Below are 21,628 nucleotides of genomic sequence, written 5' to 3'. Positions count from 1 at the left end.
ATGGAACTATTGTGTGTGACTGCACTGGAAACGCACTTAAAATAGCTAAAGTGACTGTTTGTGTGTGGATTTGTTGACATTGTAAAAGACAGCAAGGGCTACTTCATGAATCTACATTGTGTGTGTTTGTATGCCAGCAAGGCAAGAGAGGTAAATAGGTCTGGGAGAGTGGCAAGGATGGGATGGCAAGGGAGACGGAAGAGAGGTGGCAGGCAATAAAGTGGCCCATCAATCTGGTAAATGAGTGTCCTTCCCGCCCGACACTACTTTGGGAAACGTAGCCTACTCCGCGTTCATCAGTCACAGGTTTAGCACGCAGCCGAGTTTAATGTGGTCAAAGCTATACTTACGTGCCCGGTGAACGACGGCAATCGAGCAGCTACGGAGCTCCGCTGGGGCCCAAACAGTGATGTGGTCAAAAATCAACGATTTGTTGCTCACAAAAATAGTGAGGGGGGAAAAAGGAATATAGGTCGTCTTTTCAGTGTCTCTGCGTAGTAAACCAGGAGCGGCAAGAGAATCCTCATAAATGAAAAGGTAGGCAAATCTGGGCTCTTAAAAAGGACTTACGCGCCACTAGGACAATATGGCTCTTTGTCAACACAAGGCGGCCTTCTAAGTAAAGAACAGAAGGCTCATAAAAATGGCCACAGATGGATAACCTTCATAATAACTTAAATCTCTGAGGAGCTTTACATCCACAGTTTTTTTCTCAATCTTTCTAAATAAAACACTCCACCATTTGGATCTTTTTTTTTTCTTATTTTTGTTTATCCAGGAGCACAATATCACCCAGTTGGTGGAATAGCAATGTGATGACACGACGCTTGTACCATTGTTGTCACGAGCATTGTGAGTTGACTACACAATCTGAGCTGCCAACAGCGTGAGAAGGAATGTCTGTGTTCACGCCATCATGTCAACTATTCAATATCAGTGTCACGCGCAGTGAAAGACGAAAAGAAAATCTATTGAAGCTGTGAAATATAAAATCCACTGTTTCTATTTACTGTAGTTTCATGTCGTAATTACTGCACACATACAACGAACGTTTTCTCTATCTTATTTTATTATACTCTTCTTTTCACTTAGTACATTTAATTCAAGAGCTAAAAAAATCTACTATAGAGATTTAATTCCTTTAACGTACTGAGTAATTGCATTTATTTAAGTACCCAAGATGAGTTAGTTGCTAAACATTTGACAGCAAAAACTCATGATGACATCTGAGTTGCTAAAATTGCCTTCATCCTTAAACAGAACATTGACTTCGACCCATGAAATTAAAATATGACTAGTCGCTTTTTTTTTTTTTCCATGTTTTCTGGGGAAACAAAAGACAAATTTGCATTCAAGCAAAGTGACACTATACTGTATTTCTCATTGATACTGTATTCTAGTTTTTCAGCCAAGAGCAAATGGAGTAGCTGCTAGCACAAATCTCAGGGCTGCACTGAATACCAGACCTCAGCGGCTGCTTGCCCATTTTCACAAAATTCCGAGTGCCTAACAGCAGAGTGACTCAGGGTGACGAGAAAACCCAGGAGACAGGGCCAGTTTTACACTCTGTCCTACAGCATTTTACAATCCTGTAAGGATGAATGCTCACATTTTTTTTTTTTTCCCCCTGAAAAAAACGCTGTCTGCTCAAGCACACCTTTGACTTTACTGTCAATTTTAATGACACAAACAACTTTGCTTTTGTCCAACATGATTGATTGTTATAATCAAATGATCTTTTAATTACACTAAATGAAACAATGCACTGTCTACGGCCACGTTTCTCTACAGTTTGTCGCCCTAAGTGCAACTTTGAATTATGGGTAATTAGCAATAATAAGCCTCAGTCATTTGTGCAATACTAACACTTTAGCAGCAGGAACGCCAACTGTCAATAGAGGGCGCTAAGGCGCTGCCCTCCCGCTGTCCTCAGATCTATGTATAAGCATCTTCATCATGTCTGTTTCTTGATACACTGCACACTCACACAGACTTCCATAAAAAAAAATGTTTGAAAAAAATAATGAAAAATTGGATACATAGGTTACATCACTGTCATAATAGGTGAACGGACACATCAAGGGGAATTGCTAATTTCTCGCGCCTGATGAATCTCCCATGAAAACAAATCCCCACTATGACCCATTAGACATTCCCTTAATCTTCATTTCAGAATTTGCAATTGATTTAGTAAATTCTCTAATCCATCTAAATGTTTTCATAAATATTGGAATGAGGTCAACATGATTTTGGCATCAACCGTCACCCCCAATCAAATAGCACACAGGCTCATCCGGAATATCACATCCTATCCTTTTTAATACCTGACAGTATACTGCTTTATAAACGTGATCCCATAGCTTTCTCTCTGATCCCATTATGTCCATCCCTCACTGTGCCAGCTTTGAGTCTCCATAATTAGACCACTCTGCATGGACCAAAATGATTTTGTTGTGCTTTCGTGCTGGTCTTGCCTGTGGTCACCAATAAGAGCAAAACAGCAAAAGCAAAACAAGACAGCCGAGATTCAAACAGCTGAATCATTATTCAATTCTTTTTTATGTTTATTGTTTTTATGGAAGTGGATTTACTTACTTGCAGATTTATTCTAACATATATATTCTTTAAAAGATTCAATTGTTTTTGAGGAAGGAGTCAAACTCTCTTTTTCGTAATTTTTAAAAAATATATTTTTCAAGATTTTTGGGGTGTTATCAACATATCCCGTAGGTATATAAAAATATATACTGTTGACCACTATATAGTGGAAAGGAGGTCATTTTGAACACAGCTTGTGGCTCCTGCAGAGGTACTAGTCATGGTGGCCGTACTGCGTACACACCCAGTCCTAAATCCTGCAGCCTGCTGATGATGCTCTAATCCCCCTCATGCTATAGCGAGAGCAAAGCTGAATATTAAGTTCTTCTTGTCTTCGGTGCTGGAGCCAATTTAAGCAGCTGGAGACAGCTAGCTCGATCTCTCCCATGGGATTTGTGTGTGACAATCTCCAAGAAATCCGTTTAATATGAGACCCCAGATTGGAATATGATGGAGCCAAAAGTCTTGAGATTATGCTAATAGAAGTGGGTACCTTTGATGTCGCTCAATTAAATTAGAGCGTTTTGTTCTAGATGTGGCGTCATTAGTTGCGGTTGTAATGTTGAGTTTGGAAAACGTTTTCAGCATGATAATTTGTCACCAGCGAAAATGCAAGCCATAAAAATGTAGCAATAATGCTAACGGTGATTTTGCTGTGTGTTAATATAACGTGCATGTCATCAGACAATTTAGGGCCGGTTGAAATAGGGGGCACAGCATGCATAGAGAAGGATAAACCCCAACAGCTCAACATAAAACTGATCCAATTTAATCCAGCTTGCAAAGCTTTAGCCCCAACAGTTTGGAAGCAAAAAAAAAAAAAGAAAGAAAATTGTGCTGCTCACACCATTGTCTCCCCTGCCTCTTTCTAGAATAGACCGAAGCATTTCCTATTTAAGACCAAGCCCCCCAAGACCATTAAAGCTTTGACAGGCTTTTAAACGAGCACTGGCGGAGATTCACCCTGCCAGCTATAACCGATGGCATGCAATAACTCCCCGGGGGCCCAGTGTGGAGGCAAATGTACGGCGAGTGTGTTTTAAGAGTGTTCGCAGCAGGTTCTACATGTTTAGCATGCATGACACAAGCACATGTGACTGCACAGGGAAATGCATGTGGCTTATTGTCTACGTTATGTCTCCTTTCACCCGGGACCAGTATGTCATTTAATCACAGATCACAACGGGGACACATGCATTTTCTGCTCTATGCTTTCTGGGGCCACAAAAACATAGATGTGCACGGTTACTTAATCGACCGTTGCTGTGTGCTTGGCCTGATATCGAGACCTCCATGTCTTGTATTCAGACCCGTGTAGCCAGCCGATGCAAAAACACAAAAGCGAGCAGAAGCATGTAGAAAGAAAGCAGAAGCAGTGAAGTCAGATTGGCAAATGTCCTGAGGGAAAAGCACAAGCTCTCTCTCTAATTACACTTCAGTGCGTGCAAGAGGTGAAAAGAGAAGTGTGCATTAGGATTGGTTTAATGGCCAAAGCGCTGATGAACATCCAATAACTGCCAAATGCACTTGCCTCGGAATATTTCAGCATTTTTGGCATTCAGAGCAACATTATCGTATCATGACATCCGAACGGTCGTCCTCTTTTTGGACTGATTAGCTCATCAGTGAGAGGAATTAGTCGTAAAGTACACGCTTCTTCTGGGATGTTTTTTTTTCTTCCAACCTTTTAACAGTAGGGGTCTCCTCGATCAATGTGACTGACCAACATTCTGCAGTTTAATTCCCACGGCAGGAAAAAGCAGCCCAGTGCTATTTATATACCTTTTGGCAAAATTAACCATGTTTGAATTTACGGGTATTGAGCTGTGCAGCTTAGTCACAAACTTCTCTTTGCACTTTTTTTCCCCCAGGCATATCGTATTGTGATTTGTATTGCGGTTATTTGTTCAAAGTCCTCTTCAAATGTATAATTCAAAATGTCAGATTTATTATATGTACAAGTTTTGGTTTTATAGGTTAAGATCACCTTGAAATAAAGGCAAATAAATCATAAATTAATATGAAGACTATTTATGGACTTCAATTACAGTTAACTCTTTTAAGCGTTTGTTGACATCTTTACAAAGTTCTACCAAATAATTACGGTATAAAAAAAGAATAGGTCAGATTACAACAATAATGAAAGCAAATCTGTGGCTTTTTCACTTTAAATTTGAATGTTTCATGAAACATGTACACTGCACCTCGAAAGAATGTATTGTGACACTATACATTAAATATACTTAAAATATAAAGCCCACCGACCAACAATTGAAAAGGCAGCTTAGTCACATGTAAGTGAACAAGCCGCAGATTGGGCATTAAAATTGTCTGTGGTTTGGAAAGGCTGCAAAGAACAACACTTGATTTGATCAGCAGGAAGCACAGATGACATCACTAACAAGCTACTAGAAGGTTCTCAAAGCACAGCGGGGAAACGCATGGCTCATCTCAAGTGTCAGTTACCATCGATGTGGACCATGTACTTACACGATTGGTGGGAAGCAGCCATCTATTCACAGGCTGTCAAATAAGGTGCAAAAAAAAAAAAAAGATGACACGAATGATCTGATGTCATAAGATAAAAATAAAGACAAATGTTGGAAAACCAGACGGATATGAAATAAGGAAAAAGGATGTCGTGTCGGCTCTGAGACATAGAGAAGCCAATTCAATACACAGCAGCTGTATATTCACCCTTTGTACAAGGAGCAAGACCCAAATCGATACTTAAATTTCCCCTCCTCTGCTCATTACTAGAGGTGAGGGTTGGGGGGGGGGGGCACATGACTACAAGAGACATATATTACACGGCTGCTTTGGCAATTGACAGTCCGATAGTTGTGATTCTGCTTGTTATCAGGCGTTGCATGGCGCCAACTGAAGCTATCTGTCACCAAGAGTCTGCTTGGCCTTATGTACTTCCCAGTGGGCCAATGATGGTGAATGTGACAAAGTAGCAGTAATTTCACCGACCCTGTGAGGATCATTTTTGTGTCAAAGCGCATTTGTTACATGGTAAACCTCTGTGGAAAAATAAATCTCATTGGGATTTATGTTTTTCTTTGTCATTTGTCTTTTTCTTGCTTTAGAGCTAAAAAAAAAAAAAAAAGCCTACGGCACACACGTATTATTCCATTTGCCACAAATTGCCATCTGTTTCTTATTAAAACTATCAGGATTTATTGTATTATTACACAAAATTGCTCATTTTAAATCTTAATGCAAATTCAGGTGTCGGGGTCCAGAATGTATTATGTTATCAATAACTAGTCCTACCACTTGTCCTCTATAAATTATTAGAAATAATTTTATATTAATACACAAATTGGTTAGCCACATTATTGTGCTGAATGCCAAATAAAAATAAACGGTCCACTTTGCATCTGTTCAAATAATTGTATGTATCAGCGTGTAGAGTAGACCAATCATAATTTACAGACGTGCTCCTTGATATAGTGAGTTATATTCAGAAATTAAAAATAAAGACACTAGAAAAATAAATCAATTCTCATGTTTAGCCTACACGTGACATATTGTGATATTTCTGTAATATTAGTAGTAGCTCTTATCACAGTCAGTGGAATCATTCATTTTAGTCATTCATCACTCTTGATCTGCAAGGTAGAGCTAGAGGGGGGCCGTAGGGGCAGTGCCTCCTATAAAACATGCGTCAGGCCAGATAATTGACTTTTGGGTATTTTCCTATTTTTTCAGGAATTTTCCTCCACATTCCCATCCATCCCCCAAAGGGAACATAGTGAACCTTTATCAGCATGTTTTGAAGATTTCTTTCATTTGAGCTTCAATCGACAAGTGAATCCTATTCGGTGAGCAAGCAAGAGTGACTGAGTTAACTCCAACCGTCAACTATTGCTTCCTTTTGTGTGCACGCGTGCATACATGTTTTCCAAGGGGCAGTTACCAAAAAAAAAAAAAAATCCATTCCACTCGCCATGTCGTCACACAGAAGCCTGCCGATGTCCATCTTCCAAAAAATCTTTTGAACCTGTAAGAAAATGCCACTGACATTGAACATTATGTCATCTTGGCTCTGTGATGTTGACGGGGGTTCATCAGTGCAGTAGGTTGGTGGGCGTAAGGTAAGAAATGTCTGCGTCGTGTCAGTGTGTAGGTAGGTGTGTGTCAGTGTGTCAGCGGTGGCGCCTGCAGGACACGGGGCGGCTGAGATACAGCATGTGACCATGTTGTAAAACGCTGGTGCATTTGTCAGCACACTGCTGTGTCCATCCAGGAACACTGACTCAGATAAGTGGCTGCTCCCGAGCAAGGGCAATTGTATGTGAGGTCAAGTTGTGAGAGGTGGCAAAAGCAACAGTGTCGGGAAAATGTGTGCGCCTCACATTTAGCTCCCGGGCAAGATTTCATGCCGGCGGTGGCAACGGGGCTTTTGCCATTGACTGATCAGTGACTCACTCCACTATGATACAGACAGCATCTGTTAGAGTGAATCAAATGCCGCCTAGATGTGCTGGGTGAATTAGGAAGCTTTATAAGATAAGATAAAATGTGACTCTCGCCAGGCTTTAAAAATATGAAGGTCCTTGAGAGGACATGGCACCGCAATTGGCCTCTCGTTTTCTTTGCCCTCTGATTTTCTGTGCTTGTGGTCTCTAACCTTCTGGTTTGGTGTTTTTTTTAGCATGATACGGTATTATAGTAGATGTGATGATCGGAAAAGGGCTCATGACAGAAAATGACTTTCTCTATTACTGAAACTTATCCTAATCTAATTGTTGTCACAGTGTTTTAATGCTTAACCTGCCCTCCGTCTTAGAATCCTCTTCTCCATCACTTCCTAAATGTGTGTATGCATTAAATATAGTGGCTATGTCACATCTAAACCCTGTCCTGGCCACTCAAACGCCCTCTGGTGGTATTTACGTGTATTGTTTTGTTTGCAGGATGAGCACTCCAGCTCTGCTGCACTGACTGGCGACATGCGCTGAAGACAACCCAACAGCCATCATGAAAGGGTTAGGAGCCAACCGCAGTCGACATCTCTCTGACTCGTGTGAGCCGGCAGGGTGCCCGCAGAAACCTCTCTGCCCTTTGACCTCTGACCCTCACTGCTCCTTTATGTTGAGCCCAACCATAAACCACTATGGCACCCTGGATCCTCACCTCCACCAGTATCCTCCAACTAGCCCGACCACTTTGGCTTCAGACTGCATGCTGCCTTTCAACCAGATGTCCAATAGTGGCACCTTCCCTCGTCTGAGCTTCATCCCGCAGACAGAGCAGTCGGACTGTCCCCAGGGCTGTGCTGGAGGCGGGCAGGGCAGCCGGGCAGGTACGCTCTCCACTTCTTTATCGATGGGTATGGGCCTCGGCTTGGGTCTCACCGGTGCTCCCATGATCACGAGTGGATCGGCCACCATCTCCTCTGCTGCGGCGGCCAAAATGAATCGATTACCATCCAACATCTTGGATCAACTCGAAAGGCATCTGCCACTGCAGCGGGACGGATTCAGCACTTTGCAGTTTCACAGAGGACGCATGTCCAAACAACGTAGTGAGAGTCCAGGACGGATACGCCACCTGATGCATTCTGTGCAGAAGCTCTTTGCCAAATCTCAATCCCTGGAAAACTCTTCGGTTAAAGGAAACACAATCACTGGAGCCAGCGAGGACGGTGGTAGAGCGACCCACAGAAGCAAGAGTAAAGATAGGGCTAAGACTGAAGGATCAAAGCAGAAATCAAGGCCAAATGCATTAGGCCTGTGGAGCTCCGACAACGCTCTTGACAGTGATACGAGCAAAGCTGGCACCATTGCTGTCGGGTACCGAAATCCCTTGTGCATGATGACACTCGGTCGAGCAGTATCGGACAGCCAGGCCCACCCGAGACATATCCCACATGGCTACAACACCATTTCTGCACATTCTCTCAAGTCGTCGAAAAGCAGCAGTGACCTCAAGCTCCTGGGCTGTCCGGTGTCACAAGTTGGATCAAAGGAAGAGGAGGAACGAGCTCAAAGCAAAGATGATACATCGGTGAAGAGGGGATCCTGGTCTAATCTCACCCTCAATCAGGCCCGGCAAGTGTTGCAGAAAGGCTCCGCTACAGTGAACAGGACACTTTTAAAAACAAAGTCGTGTCACCAAGATTTGGCTAACCAGTTCCTTCAGGTAGGAATACCAGTGAGTATTCATCTTCATCATTATTCTTAGTAAATTTGAGTTTGAAAACTTGTGTTTGCCATTCTCGTCAATGCGCTGTTTTTGTTTTACACGCTTATTTTGGTTGCAAGTATTTCATTTCACAGCCTCCATAATCATATTTCACAAAACAAATTCAAAGTCTTTATTCAACCGAACACTGAGTGTCATTATCGGGATTACATTGACAACTAAAAATGTGTTTCTTAAATTCAGGTTCCTCTTGGGGACTGGTCTTGCACTTTAGGACCTGGCCGGGCAAAAGGAACAGAAATCCCGTGTCGGAGGATGCGCAGTGGCAGCTACGTAAAAGCAATGGGAGACATGGAGGACAGCGATGACTCAGAAGGTAGCCCCAAACCTTCACCTAAATCTGCAGCTCGTCGCCAGAGCTATCTGAAGGCCACTCAGCAGTCCTTCAGTGAACAACAGCCTCCTCCACCTGCACGCAAGTGAGTCTCACAGTACAAGAGCCATGTTTATAGTTGCGCTTTATTTTTTCGTACCCCTCTCTTACAGTCCAGCAGAAAAGAACTCGTTAGCGTGGCATTCCTCATGTTTCCAAAACTAGACAGCAGGGGGGAACACTTAGCCAAAAAATGAAAAATGTGGCCGTATATCAGCATCATGGTCAGTACCGGCACCCCCAATATGCAGTTAGCGTGCGTGACATCATCATTCCGTCACGTGTTGTAACTTGTCTAAACTAGTAGCGCTGTATTGCTTGCAGCAGCATAGCGTGGGGGGCTTGACATATTTTTGCGTAGGGCCCCCTGGACGTCTGATCCTGGTTTAACTATTCGATTATTTGCCATGTGATTTACCCCTTCATCCACACCGACAGGCCTCGTTGCTACGCTCTCATGCGGGAGGATTTTCTTTGGGCTCCACTACAGAGTGCATGCTCTATGCAGCATCTGAGGTCAGTGCCATCCATGGGCAGGTTGTATGACCAATGAGTCAAGCCCACCTCACTTGCCCTCCCCACCCCCACTATCCAGCATCATTTTTGGTCAAACATTCCCCCCCAGCCTTTTTTTGTCTCTGCCTTCTTGAACCTTCACTCTGCAATGTATTTTTTCCACAAGACTTCCCTCCTTTTTTTTTTTTTTCTGCATATCATGCAAAGTGACCATGGCAGCCCCTCAAGTTCCGCCACTGCTTGGAGCACACAAACTTCCCTGGTGCCAGTTTTGCTGTCCAGAACAGAGGAAACGTGCCATAAATAGTTGTGACAATTCAAATTATGAAAGCATATTTTCTCATAAATGAATGTTTCCTCTGTGCTGCTATTTTAAACCCAAGAGTCACTCTTCACACATCTCAGTTTTTAATCTAAAAATACCCAGGGGAACTTTAGAGTAGGATTTTAAGTTTCTCCTGGATATTAAAGACTTTTCTGCACTGCACTCTGGATGCCCTATCTGAAGCTGACTGGCGCACTGCACTCTCTTTCACAGCTCTCTGCCCTCTCTAAAAGAGCTGTCCACAAATCGGAGCCTGGACAACTTAGACTGCCTGGTGAGCCCACTCGAGACATCCCCGGGACATAAAGATTTCAGCCATTATCCCGCTACTTTGGCCAGAGGACCCTCCGCTCAGGTATGAATGTCTGACGGAACTTTACACCAGTGTTTCACAACCTTCATTAAGCCATTTAAGGCACACATTATACATAAGAATAAAAAAAATCTCATTTTCAATATAATACATTGTTGTGAGATCACGCTAGTGTGGAGGATTGTTTGTTTTTAATTATTAATCTCCATGATGTTTCTGTAGAGACAGAATAATACATCATCTAATGACTCACCGCCTCCAGTTTAATCCCACTATTATTTTTAGTAACAAAAATATTTTCTTCCCTCCCAACAACAGTGTACAATCAGTGCTAATACTGAATGACATTAAAAAGCAAAATGCTCGTTTTCATCAATGCATACTTGAAACCCAAGCAGAAAGCATTTAAAAGTGTAACTAGTATGTTTCTTAGTTTGTCCACCTTCTGTCCATAGCGTGTGAATCTGCACACGATCTTTCAGGTATGCGGGCTTGGCTTTGGGCACTCCGTTCCGCACTGTGAGGGGGAATCACAGGCAGTAGACGCCTTGGACCTTCCTGCACCTACCTGCTTCAGGTCAAGAAGTCACAGCTATCTGAGGGCCATCCAGGCTGGTTGCTCCCAGGATGAAGATACGGCCTCTGTGGACTCCGACTCACCACCACCCATCGCCAAAAGCTACAACTCAAACACCAGTGAGTATTTTTCAACCCATTGATCAACATTGATACAACAGAGAAAGAGAGGAAATCATTCAATCACCACATTATGAAATATGCAATACTGAAAATTGTATATTGATTATTTATATTACACCATTGTAATGAATCCAATAAAATCATGTGCTTGAAGTACAATTTTTATTTAACTGTTATATCCAGTACAGTTTTCACTTATTTAAATTTTTAGAAACTAAATTCTATTCAAGTTAATACTCAAACTGTGCATAATGTCGCAATGGATTACAATAACGTACTTTTTAGGTGTCAAATATTTTTTCCAGCTCATCTGGAAGGACTTTGGCGTTTTGACGTTTGCGTTCATGAGTTAAGATCCCTTTTGCTCTTTTAAAACAGTGACTGTCTTGTTTGATTTCAAGACAGGTTTCAATTATGTCGTCCTAATTATGTTGTGGAGTACTCTGTTTTGTGGTTGTTGAAAAGGCAACAAGGCCATTGACATAAATCTGAATGGGATGTGAAGCATCATCACATTTCACAAGCCTTTGGCCCAGTATGAAATTACTTACTTGTTGACCTGACACACTATATTTGTCATCCATGTACGTGAGTGCTTTGCCTGTTTTGAGTCAGTGTATGAATTTACTAAATCTTTTTAACTTCTTCAACGAAAATTCAGTGTACTTATATAGATAATATAAATAAAACGACATCAATGTGGAATTGTTTACACTATCTCACTCAAGATGGCAGGAAAAAAAACATTTTCAGATAGCCTCCGCAGTCATAAAGGTAATCAGAATGTAAGGGCTTTGCCTAAAATAATCAGCAGAATGTCCTTTATTTTTGTAACCGTGGTATCGCTTCCCCTTTGGCTTGCAGAAGCCTGCAACATGTTGCTACTGTATGCTTTGTGTTACCAGGAGACATTGTGTTTTGTGAGAGGTTCTGAGAGGTTACAGGAATTATCATTATTTCTTTGTGTCGAATAGTGTACCGAAAAAGCAAAATAATACATAAAGCAACAGCAAAAAAATCTAAATCTGACGCTGGATATTGACCGCATGTGAAATATCGGTTCCATTCCCGCGACAGCTCACCGATGGTTGAGAGCGCGCTACGATGACATATGAACATCGGTGACGTCGCTGATGAAACCGTCCAATCGCTGTTCAGGAAATAAATCCAGACGAGACATGTATGCCAATCTTCGTCGTAGGGCGTGAACTACAAAATCCTCTTTTACATCGTCGCCGTGTATCTAATGGCAGCGCTCGTTTCACCATCTGCTTCTCCTCGTCTCTGTTTCAAGAATGGACATAGAGTCATGCTTTTCGACCCGCCGATGAAACCGTAGGTCATTTCATTGTATTCTCCTCACTCGAGATGTGCATTGTAGGAGACAAAACCCTCACGTTAGCTGAAACACGCTATCCTGGGTTAACCTAAATTGTATTGTGGGGTTGACGTAGCTTAGCTTTCGTGGGTGAAGAAAGGAACGAGGATGCTGCCAGTAATGGGCCGCCCTTGTCAGCGTGGCGTGAACGTGGCGAACGCTGACACTTTAGTAGGTGCGTTTAGCAACCGATATAGAATGGCCCCGGTTACGCTACTCCAAGTTAAATGCCCTGCAGGCTGCGTGGCAACAGCACACCGTGACGGTGGCGAGCTAGCTAGCACAGCGCAAGCTAACGGGACAATCAGGCGTCAATAGAAGGTAAAAAACTGTTGAAATCGTCACGATCGTAATATTTTGCCTAATATTTGCAACCTATTGTGACTACTATCATAATTTGGCTCGGTCCCCTAATGCGACGACAAGATTTAACCCGAGGTTTCAGATATTGTATATTATTAAGAATTTCATTCTTTCATTCAGTAAACTTTGGCATTTGCCGTGGGGAAAAAATAAATCATATTCCAGATAGCCAGATTCATCTTGCAAACCGATGAATTGAACGGAGTACTTTCAATCGCAGTTTCGTGGTTATTAACGTTACATACTGAATTAATAATGTCCAGCTCCCTGCTTTGTGTACACTGAAAGTTAGTGCAATTTCAATTCATAAGTGCTCTTTAAAAAATAAACTTGCCTGACCGCCCGAGAGGGATGTGCACTCAAAACTTAATAATAGCAAACTGTTAGCTTGATGAAGATTGTTTAACCTGTTTTGGGAAGTGCAGCTTTTGTTATTGTCCACTTTGGTATTAATGTTTTAAGCTTCATACGCAATTAAGGTGTGTTTCTTGTATTGGCTGGGTTGATCCCAGTTTGTCTGAGTTATCACCATGGTGAGACAATGAGTCATCCAGAACTATTACACACACTTCCTCTCTCTCATTGATGAGGTCATCTTTCAACCAAATGGGAGACCGCATCACTAGTTTCACAGTAAACTCCAAAGCAAATACTTGTGGAGTTGTCATTGTTTCTTGGGGGGAATTTTTATGTATAAAAATACTGGTGGTATCGTATCTGTGACTACTCAAAATTCGAGTACTCGTGCTGGTATCAAAATGGTATCAAAGATCCCTAGTTTAGAATAACACAATGCCATACACCTGTTTAATAACTGTATGTAAATAACACCAGGTCGTCCAGGTGCACGCCTGCAGCCTGTTTTCACATCCTGAAGTTGATACACATGATCAGATTATTCTGTTATCTTCAGTCTAACAGGATTTACCAGTAAGTGTTGGTGTGCTTGTCATGAGAATTGACTGGGGGTGGGAAAGAAAACTCTGAAACAGTATCAAGTGTACTATTTTCTTTTTTTTTTTTGGCCTTGTTCAGTTTTATAATGTTCTCGTTGTGCACTATTTATGCTGCAGTTGTTCTGAAGCAATGATTGGTTTTCTTTTTCAGATACTTTACTCAGCAATGTTTTGACCTTTCAATCTACAGTTGGAAGCTCGCCATTGTATTTTACCAAAGGACTGCTGACCTTATATCTTTTATCATCTTTTAATACAATGCTTGGCTCATATCCATAGTTTTACAAATTTCTACCACAATGGGATTGTGAGCTGGTTGTTTGTGTACATTGATCTGAGTCCATTTGGAAATGCTTAACAATCCGTGCCCTTGCTTGGATGTTTGTTTAACACCCTAATTAAATCTTCCAACTGTCAATGGAAATGGTAGCGGTAACGAACAGTGCCCTTACAATTACATAGTGTTCAGTTGCACTCCCCAAATTACATTTTTAACCCTTTTTACGGATTAACTTGACTTTTCTGTTACGGCCTTCCTGTGTAGCATTTGCATGTTCTTGAACTAATTACATGTGTTTTCGACTTCCTCCCATGTTCCAAACACCTGCCTGTCTATTGAAGATTGGGAAATGGCATGAATGCAATTTTCTTGAGGTTATATAGCTTGAGTGACATTTTAATCTGTGCACAAATGAATGCAATTTTCTTGAGGTTATATACCTTGACTGACATTTTAATCTGTGCACTCGGTGTGTTGCTAGCTATTTGTTTAGCCCTTTGTACTTTGAGAATTACATCGTAGGGCCAACAGTCACTATTGTTTTGACTAGAGGAACACAGGTTATTTCAACAAGCATCATTGTTGATTCTAAAGTCTTGTTAGCTATTTCACCTGCCTAATAAGTTTTTAAATTGTCATTATTCGGGGTCATGAGACTTGTTTGAAAAGAACTTTGAGCAGAGATGTTAATGAAGTGTGAAGGAGTAGCATGCACAGGACGATCCCCTGAGGGCAGGACTGACGTCAGTGGAACCTAACCCGCAGCAGATTGACAAGACAAATAGTGGCAGCTTGATAGAGGCAGCCAGCAATAAGGACAAAGTGAAGGTTTTCATTCAGATATGTAGAATTTCAGATATGTTTTTATTTTTTGCTAGAATCCAATGCCTTATAGCTTGCAGTATATTTTCCCCCATACCTTAAAAACGTTGAGCCATTCAACCTATGGAAGGTCTCTGTAAGCAGGAATAAGTAATTCTAAACACTTTTATCTATCTTTTTCTTCTCCCCCTCTGCAGTCAACAATAGGAAAGCTCCACCTCCAGTCCCACCCCGCACCACCTCCAAGCCTCTCATCTCAGTGACACTTCAGAGCAGCACAGAGTCGGCCCAAGACACATACCTTGAGCAACAAGACCACGTCAGTGAAGCCATCAGCCAATCAGAACGCAGCAATTCCTCCGAGAGTCTCTGTAGCATCCTCACTAGCGATCTGGTCAAGAGGAAGCAGGCTCCCACTTCTGAGCCTGCTGCTGCCGCCCCTGCACCCGCCGCAGCCTCTGTGGCCCCTGTTCCAGCTCCTCGTGACCTTCCACCCACCACCTCTTCCATTGCTTCAACATTTATTCAGCCCCAAAATGACACCCTGAGCCTCTGCGTCACTTTGGAGCAGCTCCCCACTGCACCCAAGCGAAAGCTATCTTCTATTGGAATTCAGGTCAGATTTCTTGCTTCAGTTTTGTATATTGGGAGTTTTGCAAGTTAGATTGCCAATCTATTACTTCCAGAGTGTGTGTTAAAAATAATTTGTTGTTGTATTTAATTATTAGGTGGATTGCCTTCAACCTGTTCCAAGAGAGGAAATCTTAGCCTTGACTGCCCCCCTAAAATTCCAGTCGATTGGAGTTCAAGTGGAGAACGGCAGGCCGTAAGTGCAGACGCAAAATGATCAGATATGATAGGATATTGCTGCAATGCAAAATTGTCTTTTGAATATAAAACGTTTTGATGAGGCTTGAAATAGTTCATTCAACCTCCTTGTGAAATTGAGTTATTTCATAGCATCATGTAGCGGTTATAGAGGCTACTGTAGAGGTTGGCATAAACGGCCACTTCAGTTTCAAAAAATAGTTTGACTTTTGTGGAACTTGCATTTGTAGTGCCATGTTTAAGAAAATCCTAAACACTTTCCGCTGACCTTGATGTTAGTGCTTCCGTGTAGTAGAGGATCATGCAAGTCAGCTTTGTGGTATTCTGAGAAGCCTCAAAGTGGTAGTGAGGAATCTGTTTTAGAGGCATGACGTCATTGTCTTGTTTTTTCTCCAACCAAAGTGCCTGTCAGAGACTGATGTCTGTGTGTCTGTGTAGCCTTAGCCGGGACAGCAGCATGGCCTCCAGACAAAACACAGAGACTGAGCCTCAGGAGCACCACGAAGCCGCACCCTCCGAAAGCAGCATAGCCAACGGCACCGGCCCCAAAACCACAAATTGCAATGCAAAGGACACAGCCACGGAACAGTCGTCTTTTAAACGGAGCTCAGTTCCATCGCAAACGTCCGCCGCGCCCTCTCTGACGCTGGACCCGGCTTTGGATCCTTCGTCACTGCCGCCACCAGATCCTAGCCTGGCGAGCGGAAACTGCAACGCCCAAGGAGACACGGCACAAGGCGGCACGCCGGCTTGCCTCCGAGACGGGAACTGGTTCCTGAAGCTGCTGCAGGCGGAAACAGGTCGCATGGAGGGCTGGTGTCAACAGATGGAGCAGGAGACCAAAGACAACAAGCTGTCAGAGGAAGGTAGGAGATGTGATAAGGTCACTATTTCAGCAACAGCATGTTGAGGAATGGATTACTGCTGCTTGCTCACTCTAATGCCCCCCCCCCCTTAAAAAAAAGGTGGGAGAAACACTCCCACCATACCACTTGGACCATTAGGCAGATCTATTATTGCACTTTGTGAAATATGAATGAGTTGAGAGCCGACTCACTTGAGAGCCTCCATCAGATTATCAGGCGTCCCAGCTCTCCGCAGACCTGAATGATGCATTTCCATTTCCATGCTAATATCAGGTGGCAAACAGCAGAATAGAGATTTGCCACCCTTCCTGGGACCGAGTTAATAAACGTCTTCTAAATGATCCTTTTACCATCACAGAATGTTAAGTGCTCATAAATATTTCATTACTTTTCTGCAACAATATTTGATGTGCATTCACTTTCTCCTTGCTCTTGATGCAGCCCGCTAACTCTACCCATCTCCATATTTAGGCCGTTTTATGACAAGCCGTTTGTTCTAACGATTTTTTTCTCTCGTTTGTAGTATTGGGGACGATCCGCAGCGCAGTCGGCAGTGCCCAGCTCCTCATATCACAAAAGTTTGAGCAATTCAGGGGGCTTTGTAATGAAAATCTGGTGAGAGACTGAAACTACCTCATGTTTTTTTTTTCTTCTTCTTCTTCTACTGCCTTGAAATGGGACGCATGCATGCCTGCGCCGCTCAGCTCAAAGCCACAAATTCATTGATTCTAGTCGTGTATCTCCCATCAGAACGTGAATGCCAACCCACGGCCAACGGCGCAGGATCTCGCCGGGTTCTGGGATCTACTGCAGCTCTCAATAGAAGACATCAGTATGAAGTTTGATGAGCTCTACCAATTGAAAACCAACAAGTGGCAACTTCCTGAGAAATCAGAGGTGAATTTTGTCGGCAAAATAGGACCCCCCCACACACACAAAAAAAAGGTGACGTTAATTTTCGGTCTCCTCAGGTTGAAAACAAGCGGCTCCCATCATTCGTGCCAAAGAAGCAATCGAAGCTCAGGCTGTCAGCCGGCAAGGACAGAAGCGTGGACTCCGCTGTGGACAAGCAGCGACAGGAAGCCAGAAAACGCTTGATGGCAGCCAAGCGCGCCGCGTCTGTGCGGCAGAACTCGGCGACGGAGAGCGCCGACAGCATCGAAATCTATGTCCCGGAGGCACAGACTCGCCTTTGAGCGGGCCGTCACTCATCATCCACGTCTCCACTGACTCCAGCGACTCAATCCCAGACCGAACTGATGCATCGGTTCTACATGGGGATCCGAACATTGGACAGAGAAATAACCATGCAAGATGTTTCATAGGATGATTATTGACATTATGATCGTGATATTCTCCCCAAATTTATCAAGCCCGTCTGAAATATGCGAGTACCTTCCAGACAAGGACACGGTGAAGAATCTTGGTATCGCAGAAGTTTACCGTCTCTCAACTCTCGGGAGTGGACCGACAAGTTGTGGCTGCCTGGTTTACGACGTGAGCTACCATCCCCATACACTCAGGATACACTTGCAGGCGTACTCACTGACCACAGAGTCTTCCTGTTCTCTATTTGTATATGGCTGCCACTCTTTGGCTGTACGTGTAAAAGTTATGCGATGAGGTTTGGAATGCAGAGAACCAGAGGAAGGCAGTAGCGTGTGTGTGTATATACATATATATATACATATACATATGTATATGTATATATATGTATGTGTATATATATATATATGTATGTGTATATATATATATATATATATGTATGTGTATATATATATATATATATATATATATATATATATATGTATGTGTATATATATATATATATATATATGTATGTGTATATATATATATATATATATATATGTATATATATATATATATATATATATATATATATATATATATATATATATATATATATATATATATATATATATATATATATATATATGTGTATATATATACATATATGTGTGTATATATATATGTATGTGTATATATATATATATATATATATATATATATATATATATATATATATATATATATATATAATAAATAACACTATTAAAATGTTCATTTTGTAAATGTTGTATACCTGATTATTTGGTAGAACGAGCTGCGTGTTCAGTACCAAGGTAGTTTTTTTAAATTAGATCAAGTCCATGTACTGTCAGGATATATTAGCACCCGAAGCAATGATTTTTGACTTCACTCCCCCCATACCTTCTCTCACAAACGCACTCTACACATTTTGTGTTTGTGATTATCGTCATTTAAGTCTTAACATTCCTTGGGTTTGTTTCTTAGGTGGTATTTTTGGGAGCATTGCTCAGCCAATGAGCTTTGGGGCAATGAATGTATAGCACGTATGCATTTTGCAGCTCATTCCAACTTGATCACTGCACTTTCACCTCAGATCAAGTTTTCCTTGTCTTTATTTTGTTTGCCCAATCATTATGACTTTAGCTGCAACATGTGACGTAGGGGGACCAAGCCACCCACCCACCCACTTGATAAGTCATTCCCATTCAACCAGACAAGTGTGTGGGAGTTTTCAGACCACTGGGAAGGAAATGGAAAAGCAATAACAAAGTGGAGTTTCATCAGTGCATGCAGTGCAGGACATGCCCAGTTTTAAGTGCTTTAACTCTTGGCCACGTAAGGCTTTCTTGGCATGAAGGATCAATGTTTCCTTTCACATCTTTATTCACTTGAATCTCAGGTTGAAAGCTTAAAGTTGGCAGTAAGAACCACTATGAATCAAATGGAATTTTTTAACAATCGCAAATGCGAACCAAGTAAATTATAAAAATGTTTTTAACCGACAAGATGGTTCATGCATAGATTTTGGTGCAAAGCACAGACATTTTTTTTCCTCCCACTTTTCACTCCCACCCGTGTTTAGAACATGAATAACTGTGGTTTCCCCTTTCCTAGTATGACACATCTTATGACTTCTAGCTCAAATGAGGTGAGTGTAATTATAATCACCTACGGTGCTGCAAGGGATTTCCTTTTGTGCCAAGGAAGTAGTGGTCACCAACATCTGTGTCATTTGAATATGTTTTTATTATTTAATGTACTTCTGAGTCTTAGCAAAGGTTATTTGCAAAAATTCCAATGGTACGCGTGGAATCTGACATGAAGCCCATTTGAAGGATCGAGCCACTAAATCAGATGTGACTCGCCCCCTACTGGTCAGTCCCCGCGTTACACTTCAATGTTCACGTCCCGCCTAGTAACATTGATTTGTCAATGTTGGCAATGCATCCCATTCTTGTTGATTTTATTTTATTTTTTAATTTGTATTACATCAACAGCGGACATGTGCGTTTCATTGTCCAAAGAAATCATTAAACATCCCTTTGCTACATGTCCTGGTCATCATTCTGGGTCTTTTGTTCTTTTTATTTTTTAATTATAGTATTAGCTGCTCCCATTAATATAATCATAAGCTATAGTCCCTTTATCCTGACTGTAATCGCAACGCATGGCTTTCATACGTGTAAAAATATATTTCGAACGAGTATTCCTTTCGATGTGTTTTGTAAATGTGGACTGCTGTGAAGTGTCCTGGAAACGTGCGTAAAAGACGGATCCCTTTATTCATTTTCATTATGGTCATGAGAGTACGGGCAATTTGTTTACCTGTATTTCCCAAGTTTCCAAGGGCTACAAAATGGGCACATGTTGCGAAGGCACAACTCTAGATCTAGTCAGATTTTTTTTTTCAATGTGCCGTTTCGCCACCATTTCTTAAATGCAACGTGGTAAATCAAATTTGGGCTGGCGAATCGACGTCCATAGTAGCTGCAAATTCACCTTGGACTTGTCGACACGGTGATTGCGCAACAAGAAGTGAGCAAAAACTTTGGCAAATGCGTATATTTATACAAACTAAGCACATATGTTAGAGATGGTGGTTTGGTTAATGTTATGGTGTATTAGTTTGACTTTAGAAGGTTGGTTTCTGCGAGCATAAAACGTTTTGATCGCAACCGGACATAATTCCATTCAGAAATTGACTTATTATGAATTAAAGTGGAACATGCCACTAACTGTTTGAGGTTGTTTTTTTTCCCTTTTGCCTTTGTTATACGTTGAAACTAAATATCAAATTTCTACTAAATACTGAGTCTGAAATACAAATTACATTTCTGCTAAATATATAAAATAATCATACGTGCGGTCTAAATGAGAAGAGTGCACTGAGGCGTTTGAATGTCTAAATCAAAGCCCATATCTGAATCAATTTGAAAATCCGTGAAGTAGCCAAGATGTACATATTTCCATTCTGACAGCTACACTCCAATTACCTTTTCAAGTAAGTGAATTTATGTCCGAATCATGCTCTTCAACTAAGAAATCAAGGGCGCCTGTAGCTAAAGTAGAATAGGCGTAATTCTCCTTTGACTTTGAGGTTGCCAACAGGAGACAGAACCAATGATGGGCCCCTTCCGTCATAAATAAAGGCCATAGCGTCCCCTTCTGGTTGCATTGTGAATCTTTCGTCATTGACAATTAACAAAGTACGTACTGTATGTACTACGGTATAACAAGCGCCGAATAGCCTTCACAATAAAAGTGAGGCGTTATGTCTTCATTTACAATATTTCACCCTCAGAATTTTATGGTTGAAAATTTCAATTCCTATTCTCTGTGTGGCGCACATACACATGAATTTGTATTGCAGTATATGTTGAATGTGTTTGTATGCGTGTTTTTGTTAATCATTCGATTAATTAAATTACTTGTTAATTGGTCAAAACATTTGTAAAATTAATTTTTAAATATAAATTTAGCATTCAATAAAATAAATGGTAAATTAATTATATTGCAATTAAATCGCCATTCTCAGCGGGGTAAAGCAACTTAATCACTTCTGACATAATTATAATTGATTATATTTAAAAAAAAACAGTAATACTTCATGTTTGGCACCTTTCCAACATGAAGCCATGTATGTTGCATGTATGTTTTGCTTTGGTTAAATGGAACCCCAATTGGTCAGAGGGGCGAGTGAAGAGAAATATACAAAATGTATACAATATATTTTATATAATGTATACATTTAGTGTACTGTACA

At 41.5% G+C, this 21,628-nt stretch overlaps 1 protein-coding gene across 3 annotated transcripts in view; it reads left to right on the top strand.

Moving 5' to 3' along the window:
• dlgap4a (discs, large (Drosophila) homolog-associated protein 4a) overlaps window positions 1-18,143 on the top strand; it is a 38,773-nt gene extending 20,630 nt beyond the window's left edge. The window contains exons 2-12 of one of the 3 annotated variants that reach the window (XM_049752895.2): window positions 7,524-8,763; window positions 8,998-9,233; window positions 9,626-9,703; window positions 10,242-10,383; window positions 10,797-11,037; window positions 15,037-15,455; window positions 15,568-15,665; window positions 16,106-16,533; window positions 17,057-17,148; window positions 17,284-17,430; window positions 17,505-18,143. In XM_049752895.2, coding sequence (XP_049608852.1) covers window positions 7,588-8,763; window positions 8,998-9,233; window positions 9,626-9,703; window positions 10,242-10,383; window positions 10,797-11,037; window positions 15,037-15,455; window positions 15,568-15,665; window positions 16,106-16,533; window positions 17,057-17,148; window positions 17,284-17,430; window positions 17,505-17,729 — 3,282 coding nt within the window. In that variant the 5' untranslated portion in view covers window positions 7,524-7,587 and the 3' untranslated portion in view covers window positions 17,730-18,143. The remainder of the gene's footprint in view (window positions 1-7,523; window positions 8,764-8,997; window positions 9,234-9,625; window positions 9,704-10,241; window positions 10,384-10,796; window positions 11,038-15,036; window positions 15,456-15,567; window positions 15,666-16,105; window positions 16,534-17,056; window positions 17,149-17,283; window positions 17,431-17,504) is intronic. The other 2 variants (XM_049752896.2, XM_049752897.2) reach the window with 2 other exon arrangements.
• The last annotated feature ends 3,485 nt before the right edge of the window (window positions 18,144-21,628 follow it).

Source organism: Syngnathus scovelli, chromosome 2 (genome assembly GCF_024217435.2).
Source record: "Syngnathus scovelli strain Florida chromosome 2, RoL_Ssco_1.2, whole genome shotgun sequence".
Taxonomy (NCBI): Eukaryota; Metazoa; Chordata; class Actinopteri; order Syngnathiformes; family Syngnathidae; genus Syngnathus; species Syngnathus scovelli.
Note: the sequence above shows the minus strand (reverse complement) of the source record. Positions and strands in the feature narration are given on the sequence as shown.